At 35.5% G+C, this 22,010-nt stretch overlaps 1 protein-coding gene across 4 annotated transcripts in view; it reads right to left on the reverse strand.

Annotated features, from left to right (window-relative positions):
• TTLL7 (tubulin tyrosine ligase like 7) overlaps positions 1–22,010 on the reverse strand; it is an 82,536-nt gene that overhangs the window by 32,995 nt on the left and 27,531 nt on the right. For all 4 annotated transcript variants that reach the window (XR_007377444.1, XM_048946968.1, XM_048946967.1 and 1 more), the window contains exons 2-9: positions 12,408–12,567; positions 12,093–12,221; positions 10,388–10,509; positions 9,889–9,956; positions 5,495–5,653; positions 4,013–4,229; positions 1,383–1,547; positions 450–608 (exon numbers count right to left, since the gene is read on the reverse strand). Coding sequence is in view for 3 of the 4 variants with exons in the window: in XM_048946968.1 (XP_048802925.1) it covers positions 450–608; positions 1,383–1,547; positions 4,013–4,229; positions 5,495–5,653; positions 9,889–9,956; positions 10,388–10,509; positions 12,093–12,221; positions 12,408–12,432 (1,044 nt within the window). In the remaining variant the exon portion in view is untranslated. The remainder of the gene's footprint in view (positions 1–449; positions 609–1,382; positions 1,548–4,012; positions 4,230–5,494; positions 5,654–9,888; positions 9,957–10,387; positions 10,510–12,092; positions 12,222–12,407; positions 12,568–22,010) is intronic.

Raw genomic sequence — 22,010 nt, forward strand, 5'->3', positions numbered from 1 at the left:
AACTAATTTATATTTTTCTAACTAAAATTATACTGCAACTCTAAGAGAAATAAGCACAACTGTTGACAGTTTTTGGATCAGTCATAAAATTACCAGGACCATCCTCACAAAGGAAATCTATGCAGTACTCAATTTCTATCAACTTCAGCTACAGTGCAGCTGGAACAATTGCATTAACAGCCCATTTCTCATTAAAAGTTCCAGAAACATTTAAAATGCAACATTTCTCCAGGAAAACAACCTTATGTGAGTCTCCAAAATCAATGCAAAACAGTGTTCCCATACAACTGCTGCAGGAAAAAAAAGGCATCATCTATTTACTCAACAACAGTACATTCTGCTAGGCACAGATTTTCTTTGGAAGTTTTCTTACATAGACATGAGTTCAGCTGGGGCTTGGTTAAGTTTACTCTTAAAAATTTATTTTACATTTGTTTAAAGGAATTTACCTCTAGAAGCCATGGTTTTAGTTTTCTGTCCAGCAGAATATCAAATCCCAGGACTTCAAAGCAGACGCTGTCACTTCCTGGCGCTTGCCCTGGCCTGCACATGCGATAAGCATGAAGAACGTGTGGCTCTGCAACTATGAGAGTCTTCACTACTAACTCCTGTAGGGATTTTTTTTCAGAAAAATGTATCAGGAGAGATGACACCACGATATAGCAAACTTACATATTTCATTTTTTTATAGATACTTTAGTAGAATGTAGAAGATTTTTAATACCAACTAAATGTTCATACTGAATAACAGATGCTTTTGATAGCTATAAAAAACATTACTACACTTTCCATAGTACTTTTTCCATAGTTCTTTTTAAGATAGACAGTAGTCTAAATGCTGAAGTTACATTGAGGTTAAGGCTTAGCATAGCCAACCTTATTTCATTCCATGACATAGCTTCCAGTAAATATTCTCAGAATCATATTTACAGACAGTGCCTAAGCTGTAACAATCCCAGTCAAATTCCTCACCTAAAGATGTCTGTAACACATCCACTGATCTGGATGGTGCAGGTTCCAATCTGCTGATATATGCAATGCTGAATACAGTTTTGTAAATATTCTCACATAAAATTTGATTAATATGCTACAAAAGCACATTTGAGAATTGAAATACAACTGTCTGTGTGCATGATACTATTTACATGAATAACTGTTTGGAAGGACTGAAGAAGTTCAACATTAACTTTATAACCAAATTCTTGAGCTTAGCCATTTTAATCTTCATTTATGGCATGTCATTTGTGTATCTGTCTAGAGTTATAGTTAATAATGTTTCAAAAGTCATGATGGATTCTGAGTAAAGCGATGGCAGAAGCAATAAATTTTCTAAGAGTGATACTTAAGGAAAAACATAGAAAAGTAAATTAGTTCCATCTTACTGAAATATCATTCCAGAATTTGGAGACATCAAGATTATTTGTTTCAAGAAACTCAGTAAACCATTTGATAGAGCGTTTACTTCCTTTGTCTTCTGTTTCATCCCGTTCGAAGTGTTCATTATGTTTATTCACAGAGTAGTTGGTCAGATGCATGTACAGTTGGCTCTAAAAATACGGAGAAAAGAAAAAAGGAAATTTAAATGTTATTCTAGAATGACCAATTATAAAAAATTAAAAGAAAAGGTTAAATCAGTAATGACACAGTTCATATTTGCAAATACATAATGTGCAGGTTTAGTGTTTCTGGTTCTTGGAGATTTCACATACTGAATGTTGTAGCCTTATTATATAACCTGGGCTCATATTTAAGCCAGTTGCAATAGCAGTAGATCAACATCCAATCAACATCTGGTTAGATAATATACGTGCCATTTTTACAGGTGTGCATGTAAAAAACTCCATAGAAATGTGGAAAGCTACTGTCATAACTTACAGAAAAATTACACTGCATGAGAAGCAAACAACAAAGATGGTACTTTGAAGTGCTAAAAAACACTCTGACATCTGTTTCATAGACAATCCCACATTTCAGTTTTCACTGTAGTTTATTTATGAAAGACATTCTCATTATAGCAATACTTTAAAATATCTCCTACATATAAATTCATCTGTCATGTTGCTATCTGCCAGAACTGCTCATTTTTGAGTGGCTGGTAGCCATACATTAGAGGGAGATAAATTTCAAACTATACTTTACATAAATGAGTGTTTCTTTATGTAAGAAAATATAAACAGCAATTGATTCATGCTACATTAAAAAGAAACAAAGCCTTTAAATTTCAATTTATAAATCATTATTTATATATTTGTATCTCTTCCACTACAAGTATTAACTCAGCTTTCCACATACACTATCATGATGACAGTCCACAGAGACTGTTGTCTGCTATATTTCATTCCTTGTTTGAGTGATAGTTAATGTTATAAGCTTGCCATAAGCTTTCTGTTCCAATTCCTTTTTGATCAGACAGACAATAGACAACACAAACCTTCTGCTGTCATTTATCTCACTACACGTACATTTAAGAAAAATGAATAAAATTAAAAAAAAAAAACAAAACACATAATTTAGTTGCAGGCTAATTAACAGTAGCACTACAAGCAATGAATTTCTCACATGGCTTCCAATTATGGCTTTGAGAATGATTCTGAAGCCTATTATTGTTTTGAGTATTCTTTCCACATAATTAAATTATTTCAGAAAATTTAATTATTTTCCAGATTAAAACAAAAAAACAAAAACCTACCCTGAAAGTGTTTTTAGAACGTGAGTTAAACACATAAACTAATCTTTAGTCTGAATTCACCTGGAACAGTGTCACTATGGAACAATGTCATTAGCGACAAGCCAGGTTATTTCATACAAAGGCAGACATGAACAGTTGCAAGATCACAGAGAAAAGTGCTTGTTCTGCTGCTTGTTTATCAACTCAGAGCATATTTCAGTGCTGATAACACTGAGATTAGTAACAATAAAAACCACTAAAAGCAAGCTGTTCCAAATATAGGACTGGAACTTTTCCAAATGCACCATTTCTCCTGGGATTCAGATTGAACCTGCAATCTTCAAAAGAACACTATTTTAAGTGACAAGTAGAGTTAATGGCTCACCATACATTTTCTATTGTATAATTACACTGAAGCAGTTCTAAAAATATATCACTCTGGAAAAGGAAAGATAAAGAAGCAGTGGAGTACAGAGTGACATATAAGAAATTTAAATCCACTGATGCCTCGATGCATCAAATCCAAGTCTTTTCTTTATTGCCATCTGTACTTAAGTCTGTGCCAGAAGAGAAGGGCTGCACCTCTCAACAGCACAGGATTAAAGCATCTTTTAGCATGTCCTTTACCATTTTCTTGGTTCTCTGCAAGCTTATAGGCAGCTTTGCTGCATCATCCTAAAATTAACAAGTATATTGGGTAAACATTAAATGGGTGATATAATTCCATGCTTCTTTCCCTGCAGAAGAAGCAGTCACTTATAAAAGTCAACAAATTCCCTGATGTTCAGAGATTTTAGTGCCCTCTCTCATGCCTTGGTCTTCACATCTCTGGTTGTTTGTTGTTGCTTTTTTTCTATTTCCTGAATAGGTTCCTAAAACAATGGCTGAAACCTTGCAGGATCCTCAGGAGAAACTCTACACTTCAGGGACATTAAAAACAATCTAACAGGGTATAAGGCCTAACTCCCCCTGCATCCCCTGAACTCAGTCTCAGAGAAATATGAAAACAGTGTAACTTGTTGTTGGAATTACTTTCTTTACTTCATTTGTTCTGGGCTGAACATTAATAATTGACTTCTTTTGCTTGCTTTCAGGAAAAATTTAAGCTCTATCCTATAGATGAGTAAGAAGAGTGTTTTTTATACATAAGCAATATATTCTCTATGAATGTCACAAGTATAGAAATCAGTTAAATACTTCGTTTCTCTTCAGTGACAATTGAAAAATTCTGCCACATGAATATTAAATGCAAATTTTTGTCACCATTTTATTCTTTCTCCTCCAAATGTTACACCGATGAAATTCTACATATATATGCAATAAATGGAATGAGCATCCACTTACCAAATTTGAGTCACTGGGAGGATGATACTTTTCTGTGCCCATTCTCACCAGTCCATCATGATACAAAAATACTTTTAATGGATCGCAGGAGGTTACAAGAATGTATACACGCAAATCAAACTTGTAGCCTTCCATAAGAAATGGTTTGTCAAGATATTCCTGAACAATCAAGTGATCCTGAGCTTGTAACTTTTCTCCATTTCTTATTAAAGAGATCCTAGTTTAAAAAAAAAAAAAAAAAAAAAGGTTATTCTTAAAATGTAGGACTGAGACAAAAGAAATACGTTATTATTGTCATTCAGTCGGGTAATCAGACTAAATACTGTGTGCAGAAAGACCTTACAGAGTTGTTTTGTAGGGTATAGAAAAATCGTCGTTTGCTTAGATGGCTTTTAGTTCCCTGCCTTGTAGCTGGTACCTGAGTTATTTTGGGTTGCTTTGGTTTGTTATTTTTTCTTTTGTAAACAGCAGAAGCCAAAAGAACCTGAAAAAGCTTAAGAAGTCAGCCCACGTAAACCAAATGAGGTTCAACAAGGTCCAAGTGCAAGTGTTGCACTTCGATTAAAAAAATAAAAAGTATAATAATTTATTCCCTCTAGACTTACAAATCATTTGGCAGAATGCACTCTCTCTAGTTTCCATCATTTTTCTTTCCCATATTTTCCTAACACGAAATACCTGTTACTTTTCATCTTTGTCCTTATCAAGAGAAATGAAAACTTAGGAAAAACACTATACTATGCAGTATAATCCAAGATGATATTAAAGCAATAAAAAAGAAATAAAAAAGAAATAAAAATAGGTAAAAATAAGAACAGAGTTAAGAATTAATTGAGATATTTAATCTCATCTCATTTTTCTCTGTCCTGACACAGGCAGAACAGTTTCAACTCAGCTGTAGGTCACAGTCTTTTCAGGGTTGTCCCTCTTCTGGCATATCTCACATCCTTCCAAAACTGTGCCTCCTCCATTTCTCCTCCACCTTGAGGATGCTGTTCTCAAATACTTTTGTGTCACACTTTTGGCATGCAGTAGGGTAGTAGGGTACTTGGAATGTTTTCAGAGCTATGGAAGATACTGATTGTCTTCCACACAAACACCCTCACAACTACTGAAACCCTGACATTTGTGTTCAGTACGATCGCACTCTAAGTTAAAGCACAACAGATTACAATATATCTATTGCTTGGATAATTTCACAATTAATAAAAAACCTTGATCTTAAGAATTACATGATAATTATCAGAAAATGTATTTCCTAATTAAGCCACATTCAGAACAGCATGAAAATACCACTTTAATTTATTTTTTATATTCTAGCTGTTTCTTGCTGTTAAGCGTTTTTCCAATAGATGATCTTTTTATACTGATATACAACTGATAAACAAACTTCTTAGTGATAAACAGCTTCAATTAACAATTTAAATAGCACTAGATTTCATTTTTTCTGGATAAGAAGACTGAAATGAACATGCAACTTACCCATGTCCCATTGCACCATTAGCTGGCTTTACTATGAAAGTTTTCTGTCTACGTTTCTTCTTCAATTCTTTTACATAGTTCTGAAACTGTGTGTATTCTGCAGGGAAAATCCATGTTTGAGGAATAAACGTATACTCCTGAGGCTGGCACTTGATCATTCTGCAAAAAGTGCAGTTGAGTTGAAAAAATTTTAACTACTTTGATGGAAACAAGCCTTCTGATTAAATAGTATTTACAGTAATCTGACAAGGAAATTTTATTGGCAAAATACTTTAAAAGGAAAGAAAGAAAAAAAAAATGTATGCCACAGAACTTTACTCTTAACCAACTTCAAGAATGTATACTGTAAGAACAACAAAAGCAAAATCTTGTTCATTTTTCTTATCGGTGTATTGCATTTGCTTATCTTACTGGCATTCCTCTCATTCCTTGACACACATTTAACTCCTGTTTTAGTTTTTGTTCATTTACGCTTTCAAAAGAAAGCAAAGAAATATAAGGTAACACAAGAAAAAAATATAAGACGAACAAAGTAAAACAAAACGAAGGTTAAGACATGGGAACAAGCTCATAAACTGACTCTGGTTAAAAGATGAAGCAAGGACCTGATCTCTCTGCTGTAATAGCTGGGGCAGCTGAGGTGTGAGCATGTCTGACTTCATACCTCTACAGTCTGAATGCAAAGAGAGATCTTAGAGGAAGAACAGTAGAGAATGCAGTTAGAATCACAGAATCATGGGGTTGGAAGGCTGGAGATTGCCTGGTCCTACCCTCCAGCTAAAGCAGGTTCCCTAGAGCAGGTTGCACAGGAAGGCATCCAGGTGGGTCTTGAATATCTCCAGGGAAGGAGACTCCACAAACTATCTGGGCAGTTCGTTCCAGTGCAGAAGCTTAGTAGAAACTTCCATCACCCAAAGCTGTATTGCTGGCAGATAGAAAGCTTATATACCCACACCAGGTTGGCAGTGCTGGCTGGATACATACTGGTAGCAGCCAAGTTTAATAAGCAATCTAGACTAAGTTGTACTATGTTGACTAGCATACCTCAGTTGTCAGCAGGATAAATTTAGTCTTAGTTGAGTTAAATACTGAAGCAGTTGGCATGTTTCAGGTACTCAGAACTCCTGAAACTCCATATGTAGCTTTCTGCTTTCTGTGAAGTTAGCTCGGGTAACTGGACAACGGTCTGTAGCATTTAGGGTGGACACATCAAAAATACAAATATCCACAGGTCCCTTGTTTTTAAGCATGCAACTTTCAGCTGGCAAAGCAAATTGCCCAGACTTCAGTTTTTTAAAATGGCACTATGGTGAATTTTAATATCTTTTAATTAGTTCCAGATTTAGCTATACTTATTCTTTTCTAATGGAAGCTAATTGTGTCAGGATAACTTAAATGTAAAGGAGACTTACAATATCATTTCAATATTTCATTTCTGCTCCGAACCCACACAATCCTCATACAGTATAAAGCAGTTTTTCTTTAAGTGACTCAAACACTAGCAGAAGAAACAGAACAGCCAACTGCATCTGTAAGACTAGGACTGCAGCCAAGACCTACTGGTATAATAGATAGACTGTCACCAACTTGTTCAGCCAACTACTCAACAAAAGCTCAGCAGGAACCACATCAGTTGAAGTAGTCTTGAAGTACTGCATGAGACTCAGTGCTCCTGCAGCTTCAATGTAACAATCATTTTTTAAAATCTAACCCGATGAAAGCCAATAAATATTCAGAATAAAATAAAATAATATTATAATCATTATTCATGCATACTTAAAACTAGTTTTTATATACTACTATGTATTATTATATTAAATATAGTTATATTACTATATTTAGGCAAAAAGCAACTTCTTCGTCCATTCACTTTTCCCTCCAAATTATTTATCCTGCACATCCTCAAGTTACGTGACAGAAACATGCTATTTAATTAATTCATAGAATTCAATATTAGAAGTATATAACTTGATGGTATTACAGATTATTTTCTGACTGCAATTACATCAGTTCTGTGTGCCTTGTTTTTTTTTTAATCTTACGCATAACTGAGTAGACTACAAACACTTCATAACATGAAGCTGAATACTTATCATTGTTTACAAGTTCTGGTGCACACTGAAATCTTTGACAGAAGAATTCAGCTCTGTTCTTTCCTGCCTGGCCCTATTCACAAACGGTATAGGAACATCAAGCAGCTTCCTGAACAAAGACCTATCCCCTTACAATAGCTCTATTTGCTAGTACATCTGTTATCTACTACTGTTGGTAACCATTTCTTCACTGTGCTATTCTGTCCTTTAGCCTTGCAGTCCTTACCAGGACTGAGATCTGAGAATTAAAAAGCAAGTATTGTTCTTTTGAGTGCTGTTTAACTCACTGGTCAGACCTTGCTCTTGTTTCTCCAAGTGCATTCTGTGCAAAAGAATCAAAGGTGTTTTGTACAAAATGTAGGTTTCTGAAGAACTGACTTACCAATCAAATAACACAGGTTCCAACTGCCTATGTTTCAAGATCTTCTGACTTTTCAAGTACGAAAGAAATTAGTGGGGAATGAGAAAGTCCTCTGTCCACAATCAGTTAATTTAAATGTAAACAGGTAAACAACAAAGGTGTTGCATAAAAAGTCATCTCATACATGGCTCTTCCCTTTCCCATTCCACCTGTAAAACTTTTGCCATACTTATTGTTTGACCTGTTTGATTGGCACTCTCATCACTCAAAGGAGAAGACTGCATCTGAGACCATTTATAAAAAACAAGATTTAGTTGGCCTTAAAATGCCACCTTCTATTTTTTTTTTCCTCCACTCTGATTATTCTGCTTGAAAATTACTCTCATTACTCTCAAAATTACTCTTCTTTTGTTCTCAGTTTCGTTTCTGCTGCTACTGGTTCATTTCTGCTATGTTCCTATACTTTCCCTGCTAGGAAATAGGTAAGAAGTTACATACACTTACATATTACACTCGCTACACATTACACTATTTCCCTTCCACCCTTCTGCATATGGAAACAAAATGGTTCCTCTGATGAAAAACGATTCAGTATCACTGTAGGTATACAATTTTATTCTAAATCTTTTCATTCTCACTTTCCTCTTTATGCTGTTTGCTTACTTCTCCCAAGAAATGGATGTAGAGATAAGCAAGTTCTGGACATTTGTAGATTCTCTTTGAAGAAAATGAAAAAATCATCTTTAATATATGCAATTTCCACCTTCAGCATCTTTAAAATGCTTCAAATTCTGAATTCAGTAGGTTGAGAGAGGCATAATGAGATTGTATTAGAAAACAACATGTGCATGATAACATCAACCTCTTGCTCATTTTGAACATTTGTTTTAAACCACAGAAGTGTGGCAATATACAAGGATAGTGCTGCCTTTCAAGCTAATCAAAATAGTTCCATTGCTTCAAAGAAGTCTCCAAATAGCTACTTGTATCAGTCGATCTCCATGCTTTTACTTAGAGTTAAGTCTGGAAGGGGCAGTGAGAAGTTCCTGAGCAGCAGATACTTATGGACCAGAACAAGGAGATTCTGGTCCATAAGCAGGATTTGTAGGCACCATAGCAATGCATGTACTATTTGCATATATTCTACATATGATACATAGTATTTACAAAGCAGAAAAAGAAAGAGAGGACACAAAAGAGAGAACAGATTACATTAAATATATTAATAAATGAACATTATTCTATTTTGGTAAGGGCAAATGTAGTATAGATAAAATTTGGGCCCAAAATATTAACTTTTTAAAACTGTTGTTTAAACTAATTTAGGTTAGAAGGATCAAAATATTCACACACATCTCTCTCTAGGCTCTTTCTTATTACTAAGCTGATGAATCATCATTTACTTTTGTTTTCTCACAGGTCTTACTCACAGATTTTAAGCTAACATAATTCTCATTTATTTCACTAAAGGAAGGCAAATGTATAAACAAGACAAATTAGCTTATTTGACATTTCTTACATTAAAAGTAAAACACTTCACATTTTTAATGTGAAATATACAAAAATATAATCATTGGTTATTTTAAAAACAAGTAATGTCTATTCACATACTTGTCATTTATACTTTTCTAGCATTACATGAACTAATTTCTGGGTCTATATATTACATCCATTACATAATAATGTCAAGCTACGTCAGGCATTCTGCAGCAATAGACACAAAGCTGAACCAAATCATTTCCCACTCAAGTCAACCAGAACGATAAAATATAGCCCAAACAGGTACTACAGGTCCATGACCAAAAGCCAGAGGAACTTTGAAGATTATTCTTAATCCTCTCAGAGCCTCTTCTTAAAGGTAAACAAACCTTGCAATAATTCAGCATTTTACTGCATTAAATCACTGAAAAAAAACTTCTTAGTACTAAAAGAAAGATTACTTAGTCATGTTTCTTGCCAGAAAATCCTTTCTGCAGATCTCTCCCATTCCTGGAAAATGGTTGATTCTCTGAGGGAGGAGTAAGAAGAGAAAGTAAACGGATACTTTTTAGCTTTTCTGGTAAAATCAATACCAATAATCATTCAAAACATTCAACTCCATGCTCAGGCAAATGTAGTCACTATTACATCTAAATCATTCAAGAGAATGTATCTTCTGTTAACTGTGACTATTCATAGCATCTCATGGGCAGACAAAAGCATGAAAGAATAGCTCCAAACATTTAAACACCAGATTCCAAATGGTATGAACAAATAACTACAGAAAAGAGAATAATTTTTTCAAAATATATAGTGGTGTAGTCTTGTTACAGTCTGCCTAGCATTGTTTTGCTCTTTTGTTCTTTCCCTCTCTATACACGCAACTGACCAAAAGGTGTTACTGAAGGACTCCAAGTGAAAGTTTACTGAAACATGTCAGAAGTACAAACTATGCTCTACCTGATAGTTCCGAAGTTCAGCAATCTTTTCCTGTTGCACAGCAGAATCACTCCAAATAAGATTAGCTGTTTCATCTTCATCGCGTGTTTTCACAAATCCCATTTCTTGTATTACAATGCGTACTACAGAGAAATTGCGTAGTTAAGGAATATTTTTACTATCTAAAGCACATTAATTTTCAAAACTTGAAAAAATAATCAAGATTTTGAACATATGTAACATTCAACCCTATGTTTAAGAGCAATATTAGAATGCAAGCTCTTATTTAACTCGAAATATTTCCGTTAGCTTACTTCAAAACTGTAACTACAACATTATAGGACTTCGTACTAGTGCTTAAATGAGAGGCAATCACTGTGGGGAACCACAAATAACTTCAAGTTATTCCACAATGATCTAGTAAAGGTCCACTTGCACAGCTTTTAGATTTAATCTTGACCATCATTTATGTTAATTTTAAAAATATGATGCGTATAAGCATCATTGCAGAAGGGACAAGGCTTCTTTAGTCAAGAATATTACAGCTACAAAAACGCATGCACACATTATTTGAAGATAAAAAAAGAGAAAAGTCTGTCTGTGCCAGGCATAACACAGGTTCTAAGATAGATTTTTCTGAAAAACTACAAAACAAAGCAATTTAAAAGAGATATTTTCTGCCTGAAGTTATTAATTGCCTCTTTAGAGAAGGCACATCTCTGGATTTTACATTTTCCCCACCTGGTAAAAAATCAGCAAGTCCATTTGAATGTACTATGAGTTTGGAATTTGGAAGTTTGTCATTATTAGTTCAACTTGAACCTGAGAGAAACTCTCCACTGGCTTCCAGCCTAGACAGTTCATTTTGAAGCTTCACAGATGCTACTGAAAGTCTCTGAAATAATTAATAGCCCTGCAGTCTCTGAAAAATTCGTTGAAATATTTACACAATTGAAAAGAAATAAGGCTAGAGGAAGTGTTGTTCTTCAGTCAATAATAATTATCCTTTTGGGAAGGGTAAGCTACACATCTTCACTCTTCGCCTTTTGGGTTTTTGTGGGGGTTTTCTTTGTTTGTTTGTTTGACAACTATCAGAACAAACTCATTGTGCATATATTTAGTGTTATTATTTGCTCTTAATCAAGAATCAGCATTAGTGCTGCCTCCCAGATTCTCTTCCACTATTCCACCACAATACAGAAATACCATGCTGTTCCCACAAACACACAATTTAAAAGCCTGAGGCCAAATTACAATATTCTAGTATTGCACATTGTTTCTTCCACAGCAGAATGCAAACTATAAATTTAATGCGATAGTAGCCCCAAGCATTAAAATGTAAAACTTTATTAGATTTTAATTGAGAAACCTCTATATAATAATAAGCCTATTCAACATTAAATTTACACCGTTCATCTTCTAAGGCTTTAAGTATATCTTCAAACACTTACCTGATTCATAATTAAGGTGTTTTTTTTTTTTTTCCACAGACACGTTGATTAATTAGGTTTTTTTCACTTCAAAGCCCTTCCATGAGTAGTAGATGTACAGTGTTCAAAATCATCAACACAATGTTATAAAAAAAAGAACTAAGGTTTCCTAGAAAATAAAATCCTTTGGACTTGACTCACTGTCAATCTGCAAAGCCCATTAATTCACCCCATTAGTTAGCAATTCACTCACATCAATGGCTATTATGATGAAAACAAGATATGTAGCATCCTACCAATTTCATATTTTGTGCCAGCAACATTTGCAGTGATGACTCCATTCTTCTTCTTTCTGACTTTTCTTTTAATTGTGCTTTGGTAGGGTAGTTCCGATTGCAAAGTCACAGCAGCAGTTCCATGGTTATCTTTGAAAAATAATGTTTTAACTATCAGCATAACATTTGTGTCTTAAAAAATGTATACAAATGAACTAAAACCATAATACCATCAAGTAGCATCTAAACTAGTCAGTTATAGCTTCACTGCAACTTACAGGTACAAGACAACAGAAATAATTAATAGACTATAGAAAAAATATAAGACCTGCATACCTCCCTCATTAGGCAAGGATGGCATTATAATCTAAGACAGTGCTGAAGCAGAGCCCAAATTACGTTCCAGGTTCTCAGAAAATGATGAAGTTGTCGAAATGATGGGATTTTAACGCTCTATTCGTACCATTTCCGTCTCTGGCTGTAGCAAATATTAGTTCTGGAATGGAGAATTATTTGTTTTAAAAGTTATAAGACATTTTGTTATACATAAATCCTAAAAAAATAAAAATGAAAAATAGAAAACTAACTATGGAACTGTGTCTAATAAGTCAAAAGTAACACTTCAGGGACAAAGCAAGTTATTGTAGATGTAAAACTTTAATGCAGTTCAATCATTTTGTTTCAGGGAAAAATAATTTTGCAGTATTAATTTACAAGATTATACTATCTCACTGTCTTATTTTCATTTATGTGCAGAAGACTGGGGAGTGAAAACAGGCAATACTGAATTCAACTGAGACTGCAAATTTCTGACTCTTCAAATCCCAGTGAATTTATAGGAATTTGAAACCATATTTAAATTAACATATCGAAATCAGACACCATGCATTATGCATTTTAAGATATCAAAGGGAAAATAATTGAAATTATTTTAATAACCTTTTTCCACTTTCCTTTTTATCAGCATTTTTAGAAATGATTGGTCAGTAATCACCCTGTAATACATGACCACAGTTTCAAGATACTTCATGACACAACTGATGAAATTTAAAAGACAGTCTTGCTTGTCAAGTATCTGAACAGTGAGTTTCTAAATCATTTGTCTGAAATTTTCATGTCTATTGCTAAAAACATTCACTTTTTTTTTTTTTTTTTTTTTTTTTTAAATCTCAGAATACACTTCAACATGTGAAAATCCCACATACATGAGAACAACTAGCTAAAACATTAGAAGAACACTCAGGAGGGAAATTCTGGTCTAAACATTCAGGTGCTTGACTTTGGCTCAAGTTCTTTATCCAAGCTTTAGATGAGTTCATACTGCTGCATGCAGTGTTTGCAAAACTTACTTAAAATAACTTTGTACAGAGCATGAGGTATTTCTTCTGCTATATATAGCAAAAATTGCAGTAAAAAAGTCAAGTTGTAGCCATGACTTGTGATGTGAAATGAATTTTATCATAAGTTTGGGCAAGATGTACATTGGCAACATTATCACAGCATTACTTGTATGTATATTCATCAGAGAGAAGGAGAGAATAATTATTCTATTCCAGACAAGTCACATTTATGGTAAGAAATTCTAAAAACAGGTAAATTGAGCTGCAAGATCTTCCTTCATTTCAAGAGAGAAGCTATCCTTAAAAGCTCTCTAATGGAATAGATTATGATGTTCTTTTATGATTTCTGATTGAAAGAAAACAAAAACATCACCCTCACATCTGTTCAGAGTTGTGCAAATTAACTCTGAAACCTGTATTTATCCAACAGGTAATAAAAGGCAGATCCTTAGAGGTAGATACAGTGTTTGACACTGAGAACAAACTGAATCAAAACTGGCAGATCATTTTGAGGTTTTAATACTTTGGACATCCTCAGCTGAGAAGGCGCCCTGAAAGTCCTCCTGCTAAAATTAGATACAAAGACAGTGAAAGTGAAGCATGCGTCCTCTTTACCAGCACAGCTAAGGAAAAGCAGTACTGGACACAGTGACTCACTGGATACTGCATGTTATCTGTTTCTCAAGCTAAGAATACCACCAGAGTACAAGACATGTTTAGTTTCTGGGAATAACACTTAAGTATGTCTGCTTGCCAATTAAGGACTTGTATGCATATATACAGATTCCTAGCAGTTGTTTCACAGCTGTACTGGATAAAAACCTTCAAGTTTGGAAAAAATGTCAAAATGACTAATATTTCCCTGTTAGAAATGGCAGCCTTTACAAATATACTCCTATTTACAAGCTATCGTATAGCAATAAAAATCAAGCAACTTGCAGAGCTGATGCAACAGAGAAAAATATCAATCCTGAGTTTCTATAAAGTCACGATACTCTGAAAGTAGTCCATAAAGCTCAAATCTACACTACGTTGTTGACTTCCTCTTTTTCTTTATATATTCTACTCTTTAGAGTAGAATGCTTTTCAGATTATTTAATAGGGACCACAAACACCCAGGCATGAATATTTTATCTACAGACGTAGTGTTCAACACTGTAATAGAAATTCTCAGCTCCCATCCTTACGGACTACCAGCCAACCAACTTGTTGGCGCGCATCCACAACTGGATAGTAAAGACTTATGGTGACCCTTGGAGTACTCTGAGGACAATTAGTTAGGCCATATGTAAAACAAAGTCACTAGATTGAGTAATTCTCAGAAAAATCTCTTCAAACTGACCTGTGAAGAAGCTCTTCTATTGACAGGTCTATAAAAGAGAGAATTTTAATCACCACAGCTGAATTATGCACTCCTCTAATAGGTGTCAAATCTTCATTCAGAGACACTGAAAAAACCATGGAAGCAATGGCCAGCGAAACAAGGAGGTCCCTTCTTGAGGTCAGGTACTCTTGCTAGAGGGTAACAATGTTGCACTCACACAGAGACCAAAACAGATGTTTCAGTCCATCAAAGGGAACAGTTTCAAGAAGATGCACAAAAGTAACAGGACGAAAGTAATAGTAACAGAGGCTCGGAGGACGCCTGGGTGCAGTCGGGTACAGAAGGAAAACAAGGTTTTATAATAAATGGAATACTGCTTGTTTCCTTGGTTACAAGCTGTAATTTGCTGTAGGGAGAAAAATAAAAAATAATAATAATAAAAAAAGCTCTTTTTTCCTATTACAAAATTAAAGTTCATCAGAAGAAGTTATTATGCTCCCCAAAAGATTTTCTTCTGGTCTAGATTACATAAAAGCATTTTTGAACAAACCATTCTTTCATTTCCCAAGTTATTTGTTCCACGGTGCTTCCACATGACCTCTGCCTTTCATGATCCTTCACTTTCAGTCCTGATGCAGTATGGAAATGAAAAGGTTATTTTTCCAACACTAAATAGTATCTCTCACGTCATCAAGCCCTTTTTTCCCCAAAGAGCAAGCATCCCAGAAAACGGTTGACTTAATCAGATCAAAATAGAGACCGGGGGAATATCAAATTCAAACTTAAAATAAAACAGTGCAACTTGAGAATCTATTCCAATGAGCACTCAAAATCAGTGAGATTCTCCAAGGAAATGAGGATCCCATCAGTAACTATTAAACCGATGCCGTGTACTCAAATAAAAAGAGGCTAGTTTGCATATGTACATTTAAAATAGATGTAGTTTAATAGATTTAAGCATTAAGAATGATAGAATAATTTACTAGCAAATCACTCCGTGTTTGGTAACCAGTTTGAGAAGTCATGAGGCCTTGCACGTACCTAGCTTTACACATATAAACTGAAATCTTGACCTCAGAGCTCAAGCTGTGGTATCTATGACAATAGCTCTCAAAGACAACAGACATTTCTCAAGTTTCTCACTGTTCTACCTTTTTTTTCCTGTATTTACTGAGGTGATGCTCTACAAAAATTGGATTGCCAGTTTTATTTGAATTAACTGGACTGCCTGTGTAAAGATAAGTAATTACCAACAGTTGAATATTTTAATATAGATTTTGAAACTATCAGACTGCTTTCATCTGAGTCTATTAGTGCAATTTACTCAGTGTTGTCAAAAGCATCTGGAAATGCACAGTAGCTCAGAAGAAATCCCCAAAGCTCCTAACATGAGGAGTCTTCACCCTGCAATGGAGGTGCACTCCAGATGCAATTGCACCACTTGGCAGATGACCACAGATATGGAAGGGCAAAGCACAGTGCTCCCCTTCTTATTCCCCAGTTACACAGAAAATAGAAATAACAAAAAATTTCACAGAAACATGAAAAGATGTAAGGGAAAGCAGACTGCTGAGCATAAACTGAGCAAATATCAGAGTTTGGTATTTTCAGTGTGACCTAAATAACTAAGATTTTTTGCTCCCTCAGATCTGTGTTCATCATAGTAGTGAAGGGTTTTCCTACTTATTACATGCTTGCTTCAAGTTGGTGCTGTTGGCTTAGTAGGAAATTGGCCTCAAGTTCAGGGACATACAGCATTTCTACAGACCTGTGTGTTTCAAGAGCCACACCTTAGCCCCACACAAAGTCTGTCCCATAGCATCTCCCATTTTCCAGGCCCACAGATCATCAAGCTATTTCAGCCCACCTGAAGACAATCTGCAATCATCACACATGGCCCACAAATACTCTGACAAACTGTCACAAAAGGATGTTTAGCAACAAGGAGGATACTCCATAGCAGCTTGAAATATATTAGTAGACATCTGCCTGCAATTTCAGCACCTAATGCGAAAATGCTAAACAAAAATCAAGACTTGAATATGTTACCAAGTGTACTCACAAGAGACATCTATTCAAAGCTCTCTCTGGTCATGAAAGTACAAGAAAGTTGCTCTTACACAATCACTAACTTGTTTACCATATTGTATCATCACTTCCTACTATTGTTCAATTTGCTCAGCTTCACTGGGAGTACCAAGGTGCCTGTATGGGGACTGGTGGTTGATCTCCTGTGTTGTAATGAACATGATATATTTTGGCCAACAACCTCACTAAGATAACTGCAAACAGCACTCAGTGGTAGTATTTTATTAGTGGTAGTATATTAGTGGTAGGAATACTTTTCAAACAGCTGATAAACAGGTGAGAAACTCCAGAATCTACAAAGCACTAAGTAAAAACAAACTCCTCCCCACAGCTTAGTATTTGGGCCTTAATGTGGTACATCGTTTAAAATACAATGTTTAAACATATTTTTACGAATGAAAAAAGGAGAAATTCAGCAGTTGGGAAAGGATGCAGATCCGCAGGAGCCTCTCTAACAGCAACTGACCTGATTTATAAAAACTGCTTTAAAGGCAGAATTGGTTACAAATCCCAGGTTATTATCTACTTTAATTCATTGTAGGGGATCCAAATAGAATTTCTGTCTTCATCAATAATGAGATGCAACTCCAGTATCCTATTATAGGAATGTTTTACATCTGTATTGCTTACCTACAGAGGAATACAGCAAGCAGTCAGAAAGTCTAGAAGAATAACATGCCTTAAATTTTGTACATAAAGTGAATACTTGGAATGACCAAAACAAACAAGAAAAACGATGTACACCACACTTCCCACACACTAGCTTTAGTTTTTGCCAAAAGCCAATAATAATTAGACCATAAAATTTATTGACCAAAAAGTAGTTCTCCAGGATATTCAGAATAATATACCTTCTGAATCATAACCTCAACCTTATTGTAAGTACTAAACAGTTTATTTATCAAAACCACGGTTGTATTGGCAATGGTATTGTAGGTTTTATTGTGATTTAAAATATCTACAAAATCTGATGAGGTAAGTAACCGAAGCACACATATTTCCCTTCATAACTGGAATCACAGCAGTAGCACAGATCCAAGATTAGAACAATGTCACAGTTAGCCCTGTCCTCATCCATCTTTGTCAGCTCCTAAAAAGAAACACTTAAAAGCAATTGGTTCTGGAGTGTTTTTTGAGCAGCAAAAAGCCATTGTGTATTGGTTAAGAGCTACACTCAAGAAATGCACTGAAATAACAGTCCTCAGTCAGAGACTAGAGCCATAGGGTATTTAATTTACTTCCAAGGTTCAACTTGATTTTTCATTGCTTTAATCTTAAATTTGAAAGCTACAGTCCTAGTGAAGCAGAAGGGCATAAATTTAAATGGCAAATACATGATGGCTGCAAAGTTAGCTGGTTTCCAAATATTCAAAAGAAAGAATAGTAGTCATTTATTATGCTGTAATAAACTTCCCCAATGAATTTAAACATGGTTGAAAGGTGCTCCAGTTTTTTATTTAGCATACTATCTTAGGCTGAAAATTACAATGTTTATTCTTCTGTGCCTGTGACAATATTTGTCTCAAGTCCAGTGTGTAAATGCAAATACGCTACAGGATATTGCCCAATAAAGTAAGTGTAGGTATTTCTATTGAATGCTGTTGGCTTAAAATCACAGTGTTCCAATTCCATAACAGCTCTGAAAGCACAGTTCAGGTATATAATTAAAGCACAGGTCAACATTGTCACCCATGGATTGGCTTAGGTTGGAAGAGACCTTAAAGACCATGCAGTTCCAACCCTCTACCATGGGCAGGGTTGCCACCCACCAGATCAGGCGGCCCAGGGCCCCATCCAGCCTGGTCTTGAGTACCTCCAGAGATGTGGCATCCACAACTCCTCCAGGCAGGTTGTTCCAGTGCCTCACCACTCTCTGAGTAAAGGATTTCTTTCTAGCATACAGATATACTGGAAAAAACTTATAGATACATAGGAAAAGCTTCATGCTGCTCTCCAGAAAAAAAAAAAATTGCTTAGCTAATGGATAAAATTTCACTGTATTCAGAAGATGCTCATGGTTTCTCTCTTCATTGTAAGGAAAGACAATCTGCAGGTATGAGATGAGGAACTGAGAAAGGAAAAAAAGAAGAAACAGCACCTGAGATGAACAAGAATTGAACTCAAACCAAAACATGTACAAAACACATACACTACTTTCAGTTTGAATGCTTTTGTCACTTCACATAGCCTGCAATAGAAAGCAGTAGTGGAGAAAAAAAAAAAAAAAATGGTAGCAGCATGTGGCAGTATGATATACCAAATTCTTCTGCACACAGATTACTGATAAGAGCAACAACAAATATACATAAAATGAATTTAACAAAAAAGATTACATCCTGCAAAATAAAGCCATACCAGGACCTCCCACTGAAACAGAAACTCATTTAAAATAATTCTACAGCAGAAGTAGCAAAATGTAACCCCTTACCCGTTAGTTTCTTATCACTGAGGCTGTCGTTACAGACAGAACTGTGGAAATAGATTTTTCTATCAATAATTGACAGGTGATACAGTTTTAGGCAGTGCATATACACCAGGGAAAAACATGCTGCAGTAGCAGCACCTTCTCATTTAGCCTCATCCTAGTGCTTTTGGCATGTCTTTCTTAACCCTTTTTAGTTAATGTTTCACTGTTTCGAGAGAAAAGAGGAAGGCTGATACATGCTCTAAGAAAAGAATGCAATATTTTTCCACCTCACCTAGTGTGTGACAAGAGCTTCGGGAAGCAAGTCAGTAGGATTTAGTCATAACAATAAGCTAAAGTGAAGTTATATCTAAAAACAGAAAGTGACTCAGTGATCGGGAAGGAGTTATACCAAAGACACAGCAAGGAACTATAACAAGAACAATGACTTCCCCAAATGTAGAATTAAGAGGTCAAGACCGCAGTAACACAAAGCAGAGAAGCATGCTAAGATATTTAGCCCATATGCTAGAAGAAAAATGGTTACAGTTCTTTTCCTGCTTCATACTGACAGATTTCTAAAGTTACCAAAAGAACAACTGACAATTTTCCTAATGCTGGGATTACCCACGTTGGCAGTATACTTATATTAACACGCAGTAAACTCCAGCTTTCACAGAGGACTTTTCCAGGAAGAAAATCCTGAGCTCTTTGTGCCAAGCAGTAACACAGACAATTTGGAAATGATACCATTTCTCCATGTGACATAGTATTTGAGCCAATTTTAAGGCATTCAAGTCCCTTATCACAGACTGCAGGACCAGACAAGGCCAACGTATTGTCATGTCTGTTCCACAAAGTTGTAGATTTGCAAGGAGTCAGATTCTAGCGTGACTGAGAGGAATATTTGCATAAAGAGCTTGTAGTCCTGGTTCTTTTGCCATCTTTTAATGTCACGCATGCAGAATGAAGCTGGAAACAGCTTCCATGCAGTTTATGAACTCTAAAAGTAGATATTCTCTCTTGCACATTCAAGTGATACAGAAAATCAAACAAATATGCATATTTTCACCACAGGAACAAAAAATAAGGCTCTGAAAATTCAATGGCTCTATCACAATTTTTTGCTATTGTCCCCAGTTCAAAAGAAATGTGGTTCTCTCCTTCACATGAGGTAAAAACACTACAATGAAGTCCCACAGGTCATTGCAACAACATTTACTTCTTAAATATGAAGACACAATGGTGGATTTATCTGTGTAACTGCTGAACCCTACAGCATAGATGCTTGAGCTAGTTGCTCTGGGCTGCCTTCACAGTCAATCTACGGACAGCCATTGCTGGCAGCTGCCAGTTCTGGACTGGAGTTGTGTAAACACTGGTGAGATGAGTCCCATCCAAGCTCTCAGTTTGAAAACATTTCTCTCCTTAGGGGGGAAGAATAATTGAGGGAAGGAGAAGAATTAAGGCCTCTACTTGTGCCATGATTGAACAGGTATATCTTCCAAAATCTAAGTGCTGAATTCAGTGGCTTAAGACCTGGGCTGGGCTGCTGCAGATCCCCTAGATCCATGAGCAGAGACATGGCAGGTGTGCCACGGGTAACACTGAGTGTCAGAAAGGCACAATTTCCTCTTTGGGAATTTTTCCTAAAGTCCTTTCACACTTAAGACTTCTTCACTTCCTGTGGTTGCACATATGGTCATGATGCCCAGTTTCTTACATCTAACTGATAAGGACAGCCTGCCTCAGTGGCACTGAGGATCTCACACGTTCCAATAGCTGCAACAGCATTACGTATGTGCGACCCATGACTGACTGGAATTTGAATCCTCTTTATCAACGAAACTAAATGGCATGCTGGCTATCTGCGTCAGATGTTCCCAAAGACCTTCTCAAGAGAATATTCTTTTTTTATTTTTTTCACAGATTTTACTCCATTTTCTCAGAAAACGTCAAGAACACGCTTTCTATATGTTTTTGCATCCATAAGTGCTGTTTCAGAAAGAAAGGCTGCACCATTCTTTCATTTTCCTCTTCAGACATAGAGGAAACAGTGGAAAGTAATGCAGAGGGAGGTGAAGTGACTGGTTGGAGTCATTAACAGTTGAGAGATTACGCAGTTATCCAAAATTTCAAATCTAACTCTGTATTTTATTTTTTCTATTTCTTTGCCTACAAGATGTAGATACAGAGCATCTGCAAGACGCTTTAATAAAGTCCTTGCAACAGCCCCAAAATAGCAGCGATTCCTGTCTCTTCATCCAGTAACACTTTTACTTACTGAGTATATCTTCTCCACCCCTAGAAATATTCTTTCCAGCATGTGCTTCCATTTTTGAAAATGGTACAAAATGTACCAAACTAAGTCGTGTTCTCATACAACCCTTTTTGATTTTTTTTATTCAACTTAATGCACAATTGTTAATGCTTGCTAATATTTCATAATCTTTTGAAGACTTCAGGCTGACAAGAAATGAGAAGTTACAATAACATTACATCCCTCAAAAAAGCCACGCAAAATAAAATGTTGTTTAGAAGGGTACTTTTTTTTTTTCCTGGATGAAAAAAAATAGCACATTTTTAAGAACTCTTCAATCAATAGTTAATATCATGCATTTTAGAACATACCTCCTCAGCCCAAAAAAGCTTCAAAGGATGAAGCAACAGAAATTTCACATTCAGTCAGCACACGATAACTACACATAACAATCGAAGAAAATGCACAGATTTATATCACATAGCTCTGCTATATATTTTTTTTAAGAAAAGACCATTCTAGG

The sequence above is a fragment of the Lagopus muta genome, chromosome 5 (assembly GCF_023343835.1).
Source record: "Lagopus muta isolate bLagMut1 chromosome 5, bLagMut1 primary, whole genome shotgun sequence".
NCBI classification, from domain to species: domain Eukaryota; kingdom Metazoa; phylum Chordata; class Aves; order Galliformes; family Phasianidae; genus Lagopus; species Lagopus muta.